At 40.4% G+C, this 18,158-nt stretch overlaps 1 protein-coding gene across 13 annotated transcripts in view; it reads right to left on the bottom strand.

Annotated features, from left to right (window-relative positions):
- The window catches only part of TAB2 (TGF-beta activated kinase 1 (MAP3K7) binding protein 2), a 147,012-nt gene that overhangs the window by 40,872 nt on the left and 87,982 nt on the right, over positions 1-18,158 (bottom strand). For 9 of the 13 annotated variants that reach the window (XM_043543119.1, XM_037894948.2, XM_043543121.1 and 6 more), the window contains exon 3: positions 1,698-1,887. In XM_043543119.1, the coding sequence (XP_043399054.1) occupies positions 1,698-1,799 (102 nt within the window). In that variant the 5' untranslated portion in view covers positions 1,800-1,887. Of the gene's footprint in view, positions 1-1,697; positions 1,888-5,488; positions 5,668-18,158 lie in introns of those variants that run through there. The other 4 variants (XM_043543120.1, XM_043543118.1, XM_043543122.1 and 1 more) reach the window with 3 other exon arrangements.

The following is an 18,158-nucleotide window of genomic DNA, read 5'->3' as shown; positions in this document are numbered from 1 at the left end:
TAACACCATGGATTGGTCCATTTTCTACTCCTGGGGGAATTCTGTGCCAAAAAATTAAAAATTCAGCAACAAAAAATTAAAAATTATGTGCACAATTATTAACATTCTGCAAAATTCTGCATATTGTCAAAATAACACAATATAATCTCACCAGTTTCAATTATTTTTGATCATTTATTTCAAAATACCTGTCAGCAAGTATGCCTGTAACAATACAGACAACAAAAAAGATTCAGGAAATGTTTTTTGGCAAACAGATTCCTTACTATGCATATTAATACAGAACTCTGAGTAATAATTCATTTAAACTACAATACAGAACTGTATTTCCCGCACCCCTCAGAAGCAGTGCAAAGGCTTGGGGGAGTCCAGGATAACGAAGGAGCTGAGGGAGAGAGAAGTACATTGTTGGGAAGTAGCCTGGGTGTGAACTTGGAGAGTTGTTAATTAGGGGTGGGAAAATTATGTAACAGGCATTTTTGGGGTCGAGGAGAGATTGTTAGGGAGCTTCCCTCATGCAGATCCTGAGTAACCCCTAACCTCTCCCATTCAGTTAGGCACATCTGCCCCTATCCCCATGTGTCCTTGCACCCCACGTCTACGTGTCACTCCACCCCCACTCAGACACCCACTCCCCCATCCCCATGTGGCTCTGTACCTTCTCTCCTGTCCCCATGTGGCTCTGTACTCCCTCTCCAATCCCCATGTGTGTCTGTGCTCCCATCCAGCCACTTCCCTGTCCCTATGTAGCTCTACACCCCCTCCCACATCACCATGTGGCCCTGCACTTCCCTTCCCCTGTGGCCCTGTGCCCCCAGTCCCATTCAGCCCCTACCCCAGTCTGTCCTCCCCCACTAGCCCCTATGAGCCCAACTGACCCCCCCACCCAGCACCCCAGGATGTCTGTCTCCCCATAGCTCATCTCCTGACCTGGCCTGACAGGCACTGTGAAGAAGGCAGGCTCTTTCTCTTCCCTAGCTAGCCGGGAGCTGTTGCTTTGTTCTAGCCCTACAGCACCCTCTGGTGAGCAAAAAGCAGAACTGCAGCAAAATAGCAGCAGAAGCTTTTTTCTGCACAAAAAATTTAAAATGTGCATGGCTCATTAATCATGCACATGCACAGTAGCGCAGAATTCCCAAAGGAGTAGTTTTCCTACTTCAGCAAAAGGGGGGAGTGGAAGGTGGAAAAATAAAACATTTTGCCTGCTCCTTATACGAGTAGCTTGAGACCTAACAAAAATAAGGGTAGCGTTGAAATTTTGCCTTCTTGCAACTTAAAAATAGTCATACTAGTTCTCTGAATATGCAGTGTTCATCAAATTTCACTCTAAACTAAATTTTCAGCCACATAATAAGTCCTTGAGAATAAAAGCGTTTATAATAGAAACTTTTAGATTCCCAATGTAAACAGTACAAAATATTAATGCTAACATATGAAGAAACTGAAATTCCTCAATTTTAAGAAACATTGTGAGAAAATAGACTATGAAAAAACTGGAAACTGATTTGAGACTTTACTTGTTTTAAAGCAAACAGAAGGAAGACAAAAATATAAAAAGAGATATTTAAACAAAAAAAAAATCTGCTATCGACAGTTCACCCAACCATGGCAGATTAGAGGGAAAGCTTTTGGCAATTACTTGTAGTATCTACAATAAATGGCAACACATAAATATACAGTACTAACAGGACACTGACCTGTAACATGCATCTGGACACAACAACTTCAGGTACCTCTGGAAATTTTTGTCGCAGGTCATGTAAAACCTGAAAATCTATTTGCTGGCTTCCTTGGGCCATTCGTATATTGCCTGATCAGGACTGTTGTTCAACAGGCAATTCTAGGCCTTAGTGAAAGGAGTACTCATCTCTCCTGTTCCAGCATTTTCTGTAAGAGAGGGGGAGGAGGGGGAAATGCCAAATTTTATACATGTTCTTAGTTCAAAGTGTGATGTTCTGTGTTTTACCAAAACCAAAAATAACGCTGCAAAAACTAGCTACTTTAGATGTAGAAACAAAGACTTTCTACTAGGGCTGTCAAGCAATTTAAAAAGTTAATCGTGATTAATCAAGCTGTTAACAATAGAATACCATTTATTTTAAATATTTTTGGATGTTTACTACATTTCCAAATATATTAAATTACAACACAGAATACAAAGTGTACAGTACTCACTTTACATTTTTTTATTACAAATATTTGCACTGTAAAAAAAAATTTTCCAATTCACCTCTTAAGTACTGTAGTGCAATCTCTTTACCATGAAAGTTGAACTTACAAATGTAGAATTATGTACCAAAAAAACCTGCGTTCAAAAATAAAACAATGTAAGACTGTAGAGCCTACAAGTCCACTCAGTCCTACTTCTTGGTCAATCACTCAGACAAACAAGGTTGGTTACAATTTGCAGGAGACAATGCTGCCTGCCTGCTTCTTGTTTACAATGTCACTTGAAAATGAGAACAGGCGTTCGCATGGCACTGTTGTAGCTGGCGTTGCAAGATATTTATGTCCCTTCATGCTTCAACCACCATTCCAGAGGACATGCTTCCATGCTGGCGATGGGTTCTGCTTGATAACAATCCAAAGCAGTGTGGACTGATGCATGTTCATTTTCATCATCTGAGTCAGATCAACCAGCAGAAGGCTGATTTTCTTTTTTGGTGGTTTGGGTTCTGTAGTTTGCGCATCAGAGTGCTGGTCTTTAAGACTTCTAAAAGCATGCTCCACACCTTGCCCCTCTCAGATTTTGGATGGCACTTCAGATTCTTAAGCCTTGGATCAAGTGCTGTAACTATTTTTAGAAATCTCACATCGGTATCTTCTTTGCGTTTTGTCAAATCTGCTGTGAAAGTGTTCTTAAAACGAACATGTACTAGGTCATCATCTGAGACTGCTATAACATGAAATATATGCAGAATGTGTATAAAACAGAGCAGAGACATACAATTCTCCCACTAAGGAATACAGTCACAAATTTAATTATATTTTTAACAAGCATCATTAGCAGGGAAGCATGTCCTCTGGAATGGTGGCCGAAGCATGAAGGGGCATACGAATCTTTAGCATATCTAGCATGTAAATACCTTGCAACGCCGGCTACAAAAGTGCCATGCGAACACCTGTTCTCACTTTCAGATGACATTGTAAATAAGAAGCAGGCAGTACTATCTCCTGTCAATGTAAACAAACATGTTTGTCTTCGCAATTGGCAGAATAAGAAGTAGGCCCGAGTGGACTTGTAGGCTCTGAAGTTTTACACTGTTTTGTTTTTGAGTGCAGTTATATAACCAAAAAAAATCTGCATTTGTAAGTTATACTTTCACAATAAAGTGATTGCACTTCAGTACTTGTATGAGGTGAATTGAAAAATAGTTTTTTTGTTTATCGTTTTTACAGTGCATATATTTGTAATAAAAATAATATAAAATGAACACTGTGCACTTTGTATTCTGTGTTGTAACTGAAATCAATATTTAAAATGTAGAAAAACATCCAAAAATATTTAATAAATTTCAATTGGTATTCTATTGTTATCAGTAGGATTAATCGCAATTCATTTTTTTTAGTTAATCCCGTCAGTTAACTGCAATTAATTGACAGCCCTACTTTCTATTTAAAAAAGATATAATAGTAACGTTTTCCATTGAATAAATATGAATCTGCTTACGATTCCCCATATAATTGTACATTTGAAAATTCATTATTCCCTCTGATTTTAATCCTTTTCAGTCTTTCAAACATTCATAATGTTTTCCTACAGAGTGTACGACTGCCTATGTCTGTTTAATGCAGGTCTGCTCCTCAGTTTCACCTTCCCTTTTATCTTGATATTTATGTTACTGAATCAAATATTGCATTTTCCACATTATGCATATCCAATATTTTAGAGCATAGTATTTTGAATACACAATTTAAAAGAACATACATATGGAAATGCCACAAAAGTGTTGTTTTTTAAAAAAAACAACACAAACTGGAAAGAAATAAAATACTGAAAAGGTGCCTGATAAGGACTCCAATGTGCTTTATATTGCTCTTCTTTTACCAAAGTGATCTTCCTAACGGAAGAAGATAATGTTATGTTCAGAGTTCATAATTTAAAAAAAAATTTCAATAATCTCAGGATCAGCGTATTAGCGACAACCCATTACAGTTTATCAATTAATATTATTATATAAATGAGAAATATTCTGGGCTCATGATTGGATGACGTTAACCCTGTAGTAAATCAGGCTTCCTTGGCTATTCATATATTGTTTTCGCTTTCAGGAACTCAAGAATACAGAGGCCTGCATCAGTGTTAACAAATGAACTTACATGTACCAATGATTCTACATCCTGGCTGACTGCAACAAGTTTGTACCATTCATTAACTTGGGGATTTTAAACTGGATTTTTTAATTTTTTTTTTGGCACCACTGACTGTAATTCCCAGTTACAACGTTTAAAAGAAAGCCACGTAATGATGAAATTCTAGCTTAGCTGTATGAAAGAATACAATTAAGAGCAAATGTAACAATACTATTTATTTTAGATGAAACCAAGATACATATATTGTTCCTCGAGCCTCAACCTGTATACACCCCTTTGGTCAATAAGTTTATATTCAACTCCACACACAGAAATCTGGACCTGCTTGTCAGCTTATTCTCCTAATCCTGTCTTTCCTTTGCTCCCTCTGTCATTCCCACATGAGGCACTACTCCCTCTGAATTCAAACTTATCCTAGTGTCCCTTTATTCTAAAAACCCTCTAGTACCAATCCATACATTCTCATCCTTGCCACTCTCTCCTCCTATACAGCTCTGAACTCTTTCAGCAGGCAATGCACCTGTGATTTCTTTTCTTGCAAGATGTTTTTGATTTCTATCTAGCCCAGGGGTTCTCAAACTGGGGTCGGGACCCCCCAGGGGGTCGTGAGGTTATTACACGGGGGGATCATGAGCTGTCAGTCTCCACCCCAAACCCTGCTTTGCCTCCAGGATTTATACTGGTGTTAAATATTTAAAAGTGTTTTTAATTTATAAAGGGGGTCTCACTCAGAGGCTTCCTTTGTGAAAGGGGTCACCAGTACAGAAGTTTGAGAATCATTGGTCTAACCTTTAACTTTATCAAAAAATTACTGCTCTAAAAATGTAAAATGTTACTAAACTGATTTAGTTAAACTGGCTCTTGGTGTGAGGACATTCTTTGTTCAGTTTAAGAGTACATTAGAGATTCCTTACTGACCTAAGCTAAATTGATATAAGGCACTCAAACCAAAATAAAGTCCACACATGCGGTTTGAACGGATTTAACTAAATCAGTTGCTAAACAAATTTTAATTAAATCAGTAAAAATGTATAGAGAGTGTATAAGTCTAAGGCCTTGTTTAAGCAATAGGATATTAACTTTTTTGCATCCTTTCATGCTGTTAATCTTTCTCCAACCAAACCTTTTCTTCTAAAGCTTCTGGAATAGCCTGCTCTATAGGTTCTTGTTTTACCTCTGATGGCTCTTTCAACACTTCCTCTGGGGGCTCTATCTCCTTTAGTTGATGTTCCCTAGGGCTTTGTCCTCTCCTTTCCTGTTCCTACTGTTTCTCTCCCAGGGGATCATTCACCAATACATTCCGTTATTACTTCTACAATGACCCTCACAATTTATCCATACCTTCCTTTTCACCTAAAAAAGGGAATATATTTATTTCAGCCTGGTAGCTTCAGCTATAGTTAAGATTGTGATTTTTTCACTATTACCCAATTTTGACACATTCAGAATTGTACATGTTCACCTTTTGAAATGAGATTATCTGCTTGATGATTAATTTTTTAAAAAGCAAACTGGAATCAGCCATCCTTGAATTATGAAGGTCTTAAAAACCACAATACCCTCAATCCACATGACACTTTCCCCACATATTCATTCTGACCAGCTTTCCCTCCATACAAATAACTCAAAAGTGGTTAACTTTGAAACTTTAAAAATGGCATGCACTACACTATTTGAAAAAAAAAAAAATTTGATTGGCTTAGAAAGTAGTAAAAATTTGAAAAAAATCACAAGCATTTTCACTGGCATCTGCTAATATTTTTAGCTTCATTAATCCCATTTCCTATGACACATCACAATATATATTTGATTAGTGGGCTCAGGCAGGAAAAGGAGTTGCTGTTGGGATAATCTTCAGAGAGATTTGTTTCAATAAGACATTAACCAGAGCATAATTCTCTCATGTAAAATAATTCCTCAATATAAGGGCAAAAAGAAAATGAAGATATAAAAAAAAGGTGGTGTGAAGAAACCTTGGATTTCATAACTGCATATTGTAGCGTAAATATTCTGCAATTTTAAAAGGACATCAACTTAACAACGTTTTTAACATATTGTAACACACATCACTTAAAATTGTTATAATTTGAAGATTAGAAAAGAATCTCTTTTTCCCTAATTTTCTACTCAGGGCATTAGACTGCACTATGCATTTTCATCCTCCCTTGTTTGTGCAACACTCATCACTATGACCCAAGTCAGTCTATTTAAAATAAAAAAAAAGAAAAATAATAAAACGTAAACATTTTACTACTAAAACTTTAAACTTCTATTGTGAATTCTATTACATGAAAAAACTACATTCATGTGATACTAAAAGTTGCATGATTAAAATAAAAGTCAAGAAATGCACAAGTTAAAAATAGTGACAGGAAACTTAACTTGGCCATCTTTCACGTATTCAGGTACCAAGAGACTGACTAACCTTCCAGGCAGGCTGGAAGGCTTCTCTTTTCTCCAGTGCATTTAGGGAGAGGATGGATTGAGGATTCAAGTGGTTATTATCATGCCTGCTGTTGAAGGGATTTGATTATTTCTGCCAGTGCATCTTTGTACATTTGCTGGATAGCGGCGAGCAGTCAATCATAACATTTTATGAGAAAACTAGACTATGGAGAAGACACCCAGATCATGGAATAGACATTTGTTTTATAACTTAAATACACACAACACAAAATTTTTCTCTTCTAGTCTGTCGGAAATTTAATTTCATATGTCAGGTTCTTCATCTATTAGGGCTCCTCACACCAAGAAGCTTGTGGAATCTGTGCTGCAATGCTAAAATATACACCCCAAGACATGAAAGATGTGCTATGTGGCAGAGTTAAAGTTGCCATAGGAACATTATATTTTTATTTTTAGACTCTCTAGGAAGACTACATAATTGTAATGGTAGCAATCCAATTTTTAAAAAAATAGGTTGAGTTATCATAAAATGAAATAAATACCACTCAGACGTTTGCAGTATTAAGGAAATCTGAGCTAAAACTAAAGACTGCTGTTAGACATTAAAAAAAAAAAGACAGTGAAAGGAAATAATTCAGAGAAATGCCAATCCTCTGGGAAAAAATAAATTAAGATTTAGGAATAGGTTTCCTTTACATTTTTAATAGTTACTGCCGTTGAACTGAAATTCTCCTAATTATAATAAAAAATTGAAAAAAAGACAAAGTGTCCCTTTGTAATAAAGGCAGAAATACTCTCAGAAATCTACTAAGTTAAGGGGCGAACAAAGTTTTAACTTATTTGTATCAGCTAAGTACTAAATGCCACTCTTCTCCCCTCCCCCCCCCCCCACACCAACATACCATATATGCAGAACGTACAAACGACATTAAGCTCACATTTCTAAAGGATAACTAAAACCCTGTATCAACCCTCCTAAACCTCTAAAAGGATTTAAATATTTCTAAACCTACAACTAGTTAAGCAAAGTGAACCTACACAACAAGATGCTATATCATTGTCAAAACAGAGAAGTGCAGTAATCTCACAGCAAACAAATACTCACTAGTAACACCTTTTCAATTCCTTACACCAGTGGTCCCCACTGTGGGGCATGCCCACCTAGGGGAGTGCAGAAGAACATTCGGGGGGCTCGGCCAGCCCCACATGGGGGTGGGGGGGGGAATAGAGGAAGTGCCACCCAGCCGCGCTCTGCCCCAGCTCTGCTCTAGCCCTGCCCCTAGCCGCAGCTCCGGCCACAGCCCTCGCACCCAGCCCTCAAGCCCGGCTCTGGCCCTGGCCCCTCTTCTGTCCCCAGCTTCCAGGGGGCATGGACAGACTGCATTATAGGTAAGGAGAGGCACGACATAAAACGATTGGGGACCACTGCCCTATGCAATACTCAGAACTTTGTGTTTGCACACAAAGAGTGTGTGTGTGTGTGTGTGTGTGTGTGTGTGTGTGTGTGTGTGTGTGTGTATACACATACACACAAAATATTCCAGCTTCTACTTTTCTAAGCTGATTCATCAAACAACATTTTCTGCTCTCCTCTTCAAGTTTGAGACTAGTATTAGATCTGTCAATTAATAGCAGTTAACTCAAGTGATTAATGCAAAACAAATTAACTAGATTAAAAAAGGTTTCAGAGTAGCAGCCGTGTTACACTGTATCCGCAAAAATAAAAGGAGGACTTGTGGCACCCTAGAGACTAACAAATAAATAAATAAATTTGTTAGTCTCTAAGGTGCCATGAGTCCTCCTTTTCTTTTTTTAGATTAAAAAAATAAGTCACAATTAATCGCAGTTTTAATCACACTGCTAAACAATAGAATACCAATATAAAATTATAAATATTTGTGGATGTTTTTCTACATTTTCAAATATATTTATTTCAATTACAACACAGAATACAAAGTATACAGTGCTCACTTTATATTATTTGTAGTACAAATATTTGCACTGTAAAAAACCAAAAGAAATAGTATTTTTCAATTCAACTCAGACAAGTACAGTAGTGCAATCTCTGTCGTGAAAGTGCAACTTACAAATGCACGGTTTTTTTTAAACAGAACTGCACTCAGAAACAAAAAGCAATGTAAAACTTTAGAGCCTACAAGTTCATGCAGACTTATTTCTTGTTCAGCCAATTGCTAAGACAAACAAGTTTGTTTACATTTACAGGAGATAATGCTGCCCGCTTATTTACATCACCTAAAAGTCAGAACAGGCATTCCCAAGACAATGCTGTAGCCGGTATTGCAAGGTATTTACGTGCCAGGTATGCTAAACATTCGTATGCCCCTTCATGCTTCAACCATCATTCCAGAGGACATGCTTCCATGCTGAAGACACCTGTTAAAAAATGTGTTAATTAAATTTGTGACTGAACTCCTTGGGGGTGAACTGTATGTCCTGCTCTGTGGTTTTACCCTCATTCTGCCATATATTTCATATTATTGCAGTCTCGGCTGACGACCCAGCCTATGTTGTTCAATTTAAGAACACTTTCACTCACTTCAAGGTTTAAGAATCTGAAGTGCCTTCCAAAAACTGAGAGGGACAAGGCATGGAACATGCTGTCAGAAGTCTTAAAAGAGCAACACTCCTATGAGGAAATTACAGAACCTAAACCACCGAAATAGAAAATCAACCTTCTGTTGGTGATATCAGATGATGAAAATGAACATGCGTCAGTCCATGCTGCTTTGGACTGTTTTCGAGCAGAATCCGTCATAAGCATGTCCTCTGGAATGGTTGTCGAAGCATGAAAAGGCATATGAATGTTTAGCATATCTGGCACGTAAATACCTTGCAACACCTGCTACAACAGTACCATATGAACACCTGTTCTCACTTTCAGGTGACATTGTAAAGAAGAAGCAGGCAGCATGATCTCCCATAAATGTAAACAAACTTGTTTGTCTTAGTAATTGGCTGAACAAGAAGTAGGACTGAATGGACTTGTAGGCTCTAAACTTTACATTGTTTTATTTTTGAGTGCACCTAAGTAAATACATAGTTCCACATTTGTAAGCTGCACTTTCACGCTAAAAAGATTGCACTACAGTATCTGTAAGAGGTGAATTGAAAAACAGTATTTCTTTTGTTTATCTTGTTTACAGTGCAAGTATTTGTACTAAAAATAATATAAAGTGAACACTTACACTTTGTATTCTGTATTGTAACTGAAAACAATATATTTGAAAATGAAGAAAAACATTCAAAATATTTAAATAAATGGTATTCTATTACTGTTTAACAGTGCAATTAAAACGGCGATTAATTGAAACTATTTTTAATTTCGCAATCAATCACGATTATTTTTTTTAATTGTCTGACAGCCCTAATTAATGCACTTCTGATTCCTACTACAAAAAAATTATATGGACAATTTTTATTCATTGATTTTTATAGAAAGGGTTTAGAACAAAAAAGTTAATTTAAAATCCTTAATCTAGTTATCTACATTTGTGATGTTTTAATTAATTTTCATAAACAAAAATACAAAGGGTAAATGACTTACATTATATATATTACCAAATAGTGCACATTTCACAGGGATAACCAATAAAATTATGCAATTATACAACTTATCAACTCGTCAAATCTGCAAGACCAGACAGTATAAAATCAGACAATATTATATAGACATAACATGTTAGGGCATGGTTAATAATAATAAAATATACGTACACTACCAAGCCAAAAAGGGAAGGAGAGGGCATGGAGGAAGAGGGAAGGGAAAAAGCAGAAAGGTCAGGTGGAATGGAAGTCTCATTATTTGAGCTCTCTCAGCATTCTTTATCCAAATGTATCAAGAAACAGGGTGCAAATTTCTTCAAATTCATGTAATTGCTCTCTACGTCAATAAATGGCAGACTTCTATTTGAATAAAATCTAGTTTATCAAGGCTACAAATATTGAAGAAATCAGCAAGGATGCTAAAGAAAACAGAGACTATGGATGATTATTAGTGCACAGTGCCAGCTTTACTACTTGTCTCAAACAGTCTCATTAAATTGTGTCACTAATTTTCTAATGCTAAATTTCAAAGGAGAAAAAAAACAGTGGGTTTTTTTTCCTGCTTTGTTATGATACGTAAGAAACCAGCAGCTGTGCCAAGCAGATCAACTGCTTTTGGAAAGCATGGCCTTATTTATCTATCAGTCTGGGAAGCTAGGCTATGTCGATTTTGGGACTGCTCAGGAAACGAAGGCCTCTTTTAAAAGGTAAAGGGGTAGAGGTTAACAGCTAAGAAGTTGCACAAGATCAAATCAGGCAGAGCTGGAAATTAGAACCCAGATCTCTAATTCAACAGACCCCAAGTCTCATTCACTAACCCATACTGTCTGAGAAAGGATGTCCCAAATTAAATATACCTGGTGGAATGAGTAGAGTGACTCTAATGCATAATGCAGAGGCTGCACCAAAAAGATGATGAATGCAGTAGGATTCTCTCCCCTCAAACACACACAGTCACCAAGTCTGGCTGGTAGTTACTCCACAACACCAGCAAAAACTGTTTTGACTTTTAAGCTCAGTCTAGACTAGGTAAATGCACTGCTTTTTGCAACCATGCAACATGTCCACAATACAAACCATGTGTTTGGAAACATTTGGATCACATCAACACCAGGCTCTCACTCAAGCCACTGCTACATGACAGGGTTATGGAAAAAGTTACCAAGTATTATGGGAGCTGGTGGGCATTCTGAGAGATTAACAACATCCCAGAATCCACCAGAAACAGTCATAACTGCCAGGTCTAACTCCAGAATAGAACCTATCTAGTGTAAGACTGAGCCTTAAAGTCAAAATATTTTAAAACTTACTTTTGAGATGTTGTGGAGAAGCTACAAGCAGGACTTGGCATCTGCCTTGCTTGGGGAAATAAGAGTTTAAAATTACTTTGGAGGTTGCAAGCCTAAGAAACAGGGAGGTGGTACTGTCAGTAGCAACAGAGCTCAGGAGCTGGCAGTGGATCCAGAATAGGGTTAAAAAGTTAGATGTCAGACTGAAAAGTGAAAGAAAGATACACAACTGGCACTGGTAATTGAGACTGTGTGAGCAATATGGTCACCAATGATATAATGCAGAAGGAAAAGAGGCACCTAAGTACAGAACTTTGGAGATCACGAACAGCAGAAGGAAAGGGAAAACGGTTACAAATACTGAAGGAATGTTCGGAGACTGATGAGTAAAATGAGTATAAAGCACAGGACTACAGAAGTAAAAAGAAAAACAGAGTCAAGGAGAAGGGAGTGATCAATAAGAGCAGCAAAAATAAAGGGACCTTATGAGACCAGAGACCTGGTCATAGGTTTCAAAGCTGATAAACACACTGTTGTTCACTTATAAATTAAATGCTTTATTGCAATGCAGTACAATCTGAAATTACTAATAAACCTCACAAACACTGCTTTGAGCCATTTCTAAAGACTTTCATGCTCCTGGAGATATAAACGTTACAGTAAGTCTACCTGCCCAGTTGTGCCCCCAAAATTAAAATAAATAAAATTAATTGGCAGCGAACCTTGTAAAAACTATTGGCAAAGTCCCCAGATAACTTAGGCCTGACACACAATCATAAAGTGATGAAATATAAACAGACTTCCAGTTGAAGATTTATGCTGTGAAAACGATCAATAAAAAGTAAACAAAATGTCATTTCTCAGACACTGAGAACTAAACCTGTCAGAACCAACAGTTAAAGGCATGAATTAAAGTGTTGATCTTGTTTAGATTAAAAAGATATTTCAATCAAGATAACAGATTTAAATATTACAACAGTTATAAGCTTCAAAGTTATAAAACAACTCAAAAATGTGAGTTTGGAAAAAACAATCTACTTCCTTGTTACAGAGCATGTATTTAAAACTGAACAGTGTAACAATTCTTAACTACAAATTTTTAAATCTAACACCACACAGCTCTTTTACTACATATTCACCACTGTCTAAGACTTCAGAGTAATTCAGTCAGTCGTCCTTTTGTGAGAGTGGTGCCTGGAAAACTCTGAATGAAGAATACAGCACGCTACTGAGAGGAGTATGAAATAGTTAACAGGCTTTTAATTATTTCAAGAGGATGGGCCAGGGGAATATACAGAGCTTGGCAATAACGAACAATATACTCTTCATAACCCCACAGCAACAATAATTACAATTCCAGTAATGGAATCTGTATCTCTGGCTTTAGACCTCAGCTACAACTAAGTAGCTTAGGCCTGGTCTACACTACGCGGTTATTTCGGAATTAGCAGAGTTAATTCAAAATAAAAATGATTCCATCCACATGACCAAACTGTTTTTTTTAATTTAAAAAGGGCTCTCTAATCCGATTTCTGTACTGCACCTCGGCAAGTGGAGTAGTGCTAAAATCAAGACCGCAGTTCCGGGTTACAGGTACTGTGGACGCAATTCGACGTTATTGGCCTCTGGGAGCTATCCCAGAACGCTCCCTTGTGACCATTCTGGACAACGCTCTCAACTCCGATGCACTAGCCAGGTAGGCAGTAAAAGCCCCAGGAACTTTTGAATTTCATTTCCTGTTTGGTCACCATCAGCACAAGTGACCATCAGCACAGTCCACCACCACAGGCGACCATGCAGAGTCCATCATCACAAGAGACCACGCAATCCCGGATTCGCAGACAAGCTCCAGCATGGTCCGAACGGGAGGTACTGGATCTCACTGCATGTTGGGGACACGAATCTGTTATGGCAGAACTATGTTCCAAAAAAAGAAACGCAAATACATACGATAAAGTCTCCAAGGCCATGATGGAAAGAGGCTACTCCAGGGACACAGAGCAGTGTCATACAAAAATCAATGAGCTCAGGCAAACGTACCAAAAAGCCAGGGAGGCCAACAGGCACTCTGGGTCAGAGCCCCATACATGCCGCTTCTACCATGAGCTGTATGCAATTATGGGGGGGTGATGCCACCACTACCGTCCGTGGACACCTGCAAGGGGGGAGTTGCACGGAGCAAGGAGGATGAGTTATTGGAGGAGGAGGAGGACGACGACGACGACGACGACGACAGAGCACAGGCGGCAAGTGTGGAATCCGTTTCCCCCCCTAGCCAGGAACTATTCTTAACGCTGGACCCAATAGCCTCCCCCCCACTCCCAATGTAGGCTTCCAGACCATGACACTGGTGAGCGAGAGCCTGATCGGAGCCCCGCGGTAGGGGGAAACCCAGCCGTGCTGGGCTGTTCGCGTTTAGTTTAAATGGCTCATTCCTGCTTAGAGCCTCATTGGAGCCAAGCGGTGAGTAAGGGTGAGGGTGGGGTGTTGTGTGAAGTGATCATCCTAGAGAGCATTGCTTACTATGGGAAAGGGGACCTGGCAGTTTGAAACCACTGAAATGAATGCAGAACAAGCAGAACACCGAGTACCCCTAGGGCTTACCATGGCTGCCTGCAAGCTGAATTCTGTTGCCTGGCCGCACGTGATGGCTTACTCACACCAACGTGGCAGGCACTTCAGTATAAGAGGCAAAATGTGACCTTGTACAGAAAGAACATGTGCTCTGTACTATGAATTGCCTGTTTCACTGAGAAAGTGTCCCCTTTGTTCTCTAAAATGTATCTTTTAAAATACTATCCTCCCTTTTTCTCCTCCCGTGGGTGCAAATGTTTCAACGCGGCCCCTATCTACTCCATCCCAGAGGCTAGACCAGATTAGAAGGCGGAAAAAACTAACTCAGGGCAACATGTTCGCAGAGCTCATGCAGTCCTCCCGCACTGATAGGGACCAGCTGAATGCGTGGAGGCAAACAATTGTGGAGTCCCGTAAAGCGTTAAATGAACACAAAAAGAGGAGGGACGCAGGCAGTGAGAGCAGGCAGGACGCTATGGTCAAGCTCATGGGGGAGCAAACTGACATGCTCTGCTATATGGTGGATCTAATGCGGGAAAGGCAGCAAGATCACAAACTGCCACTGCAGCCTTTGTATAACTCACCTCCCTCCTCCCCAAGTTCCATAGCCTCCTCACCCAGACGCCCAAGAACGTGGCGGGGAGGCTACGGGGTCCCACACACTCAACCCCAGAGGATTCAACAAGCAGCAGAAAGCTGGCATATCCGAAATTCTGATTTGGTTTCTGGATTTGTCCTTCCTTCCCCCAGTATTCTCCCCCCCAGTCTACCTTCTGATTTCTCTCAATGTGTTGTTCAACAAATAATAAAGAACGTTTTTTAAACAATTGTGACTTTATTTCCTTGCCTATATATATATATATATATATATATATATATATATATATATATATATATATATATATATATAGGAGGAGGCTAACTTCAAGAGAAACAAATACAACTATCACACCGTACCCTGGCCAGTCATGAAACTGGCTTTCAAAGCATCTCTGATGCGCAGCGCCCCCTACTGTGCTCTTCTAACCGCCCTGTTGTCTGGCTGTGCAAAAGTGACCGCCAGGCGAGTTGCCTCAACCTCCCACCCCGCCATAAATGTCTCCCCCTTACTCTCCCAGATATTGTGGAGCACACAACAAGCAACAATTACAATTGGAATATTGGTTGTGCTGAAATCTAACCGAGTCAGTAAACTGCGCCAGCGTGCTTCGAAACGTCCTAAAGCACATTCTACCACCATTCTGCACTTGCTCAGCCTATAGTTGAACTGCTCCTTACTACTGTCCAGGGTGCCTGTGTACTGCTTCATAAGCCATGGCATTAAGGGGTAGGCTGGGTCCAAGGATAACTATAGACATTTCAACATCTCCAACAGTAATTTTCTGGTCTGGGAAGTAAGTCCCTTCCTGCAGCTCTTCAAACAGACCAGAGTTCCTGAAGATGTGAGCGTCATGCACCTTTCCCGGCCATCCCACGTTGATGTTGGTGAAATGTCCCTTGTGATCCACCAGTGCTTGCAGCACCATGGAAAAGTACCCCTTGCAGTTACGTACTGGCCGCCCCGGTGTTCCGGGGCCAAGATAGGGATATGCGTTCCGTCTATTGCCCCGCCTCAGTTAGGGAACCCCAGCTCATTAAAGCCCTCCACAATGGTCTGCACATTTCCCAAAGTCACTATTCTTGATAGCGCCTGGTCAACGACTGCGTTGGCTACTTCCAGCCCCCACAGTAGATTTGCCCACTCCAGACTGATTCCCGATTGACTGGTAGCTGTCGGGTGTTGCAAGCTTCCACAGGGCTATGGCCACTTGCTTCTCAACTGTGAGGGCTGCTCTCATTTTGGTGTCTTTGCGCTTCAGGGCAGGGGACAGCAAGTCACAAAGTTTCATGAGTGTGGCCCTACACATACGAAAGTTTCGCAGCCACTGGGAATCATCCCATACCTGCAACACTATGTGGTCCCACCAGTCTGTGCTTGTTTCCCGGGCCCAGAATTGGTGTTCCACAGCATGAACCTGGCCCAACACCATCATGATCTCCCAATCGCCATATGCTGTGCTTCTAGGAACGTCTGTGTCCATGTCCTCATCACTATCGTAATCGCGTTATCACTTCCTCGCCCTGTTTTGCAGGTACTGCACATACTGCTGGATAATGCGCAAGGTATTTACAATGGTCAAAACTGCAGCAAAGATCTGAGCGGGCTCCATGCTTGCCGCACTATGGCGCCTGCATGAGTAATCCCGGAAAAAGTGTGCGAAACATAGGAGAGCAGAGTGGCAGCGGAAGAGGTGCTGTTCACTTCACGATAGCCGAAAAAAGGCGGGAAATGGTTGTCTTCTGTAGCGTTCACAGAGGCAGGAGCCCAGCACAGACAACACGGAGAAGCTCAGTAGCACTGCAAGAGCGGGAGAGCAGAGTTGGTGGCGGAAGCGGTCAATGAGGAAGAGAGAGTAGATACCTATAGAGATTACATAGAAAGACAAGAGGAAATGCGAGGTGGATTCATAGTACCAGGAGAGATGCGGTGCACCGTACTGCACTGTCTGCTGAAAGCACTATGGCGTCTGCACGCCAAAAAGGTGCGAAACGATTGTCTGCAGTAGCTTTCATGGCAGGAAGAGCGACTGACAACACACACCCAGAAACACTCGTGAGAATGTTTTTGCCCCATCATACGCTGGGAGCTTAACCCAGAATTCCAATGGGCGGCAGGGACTGCGGGAACTGAGGGATAGCTACCCACAGTGCACTGCTCCGACATTCGATGCTAGCCTCAGTACTGTAGATGCACTCCGCCGAATTCACGCGCTTTAGGGGGGACACACAAGACCAAATGTATAAAATCTCTTCGGAATAGAATTATTCAAATAGAATAATTTCGAAATAATTTTGTACTGTAGACATACCCTTAGCTTCAAAGTTCTCTGTACTTTCAATCTGATCCAATAAGACCTTTGTATTACGGACACCAAAGAAAATATATTCCTCTGAGTCATGCTGGATTGTTGATTTGCTTGGACACAATAAAGATGCTTCAGTATGCCTATTAAAACCTTATTTTAGGAAGTAGATTAAATATGAAGAGCCTTATTAAAAGGGACAACATGAAAAACTATATTTCCTGCTCAAATTTTGTATTACTGTTACAAGTCACAATTAAGATTACTACAACTGAAATAAGATAAAGGGGAAAAAATGTTTCCCTGCATTCAGACTTGCCAAGTGGCATACTTCTCTTGTGACACACCCATGGAGGCTGCACTTTATGCATAGAGTCCTGCACGGATACAAAAATTTGTATCCGAATCCAAACTGCAATCCGCAAAAATGGTCCGCGGACAAAGTGGATATCTGTGGATTTCCAGGGCTCTATTTATGCATTCCTACAGCCCATAAGTCAGTTGGGCTACAGATATGGGCTGCAACTGCAACTCGGGGCTGCCAGAGACTGCTGTAGTACCTGCTGATATGGCAGCTAAAGAGCCTCAGTGTTGCTGGATCTGAAAGGTGGAAAGAAGCAGGCAAGAGGCTGCAACTAAAGGCAATGGGGACTCAACATGGACCCAATCCAGCCCCTCCCATCCATCCAGTGGCACATCTGCTCCAGGACACCCTCCACAAACATAGCTGCTCCCAGCTCTCCCATGGATACCCCCAATAAACCTAGTTTCCCCCACAAAGCTAGCTGTTCACAATTCTCTCCCTCCACCACCCAACCCAGAGCTTTATCCAGATCTTGAGCTTACTCTCACCTTCTCTCACTCCCTCCTGACGCCCCCCAAACTTCTCCCTTTAGCTCCCACCCTTGGGCAACCCGCTGACCTACCTTCTCTTAGCTACCCCATCTCTCCCTACAGCTCCCAGTTACCCTCACCTACCACCCAGACACGCCCACAAACCTAACCTACCTTACCCCAAGACAACTCCACCCAATCAGCCTCTCTGACAGTCCACAGCCACTAGCACAAACCCAGGTTCCATGGCTTCTTACTACCCACACACTCTTCA

Source organism: Chelonia mydas, chromosome 3 (genome assembly GCF_015237465.2).
Source record: "Chelonia mydas isolate rCheMyd1 chromosome 3, rCheMyd1.pri.v2, whole genome shotgun sequence".
NCBI classification, from domain to species: Eukaryota; Metazoa; Chordata; order Testudines; family Cheloniidae; genus Chelonia; species Chelonia mydas.
This window is presented reverse-complemented; position numbering and strand designations above follow the sequence as displayed.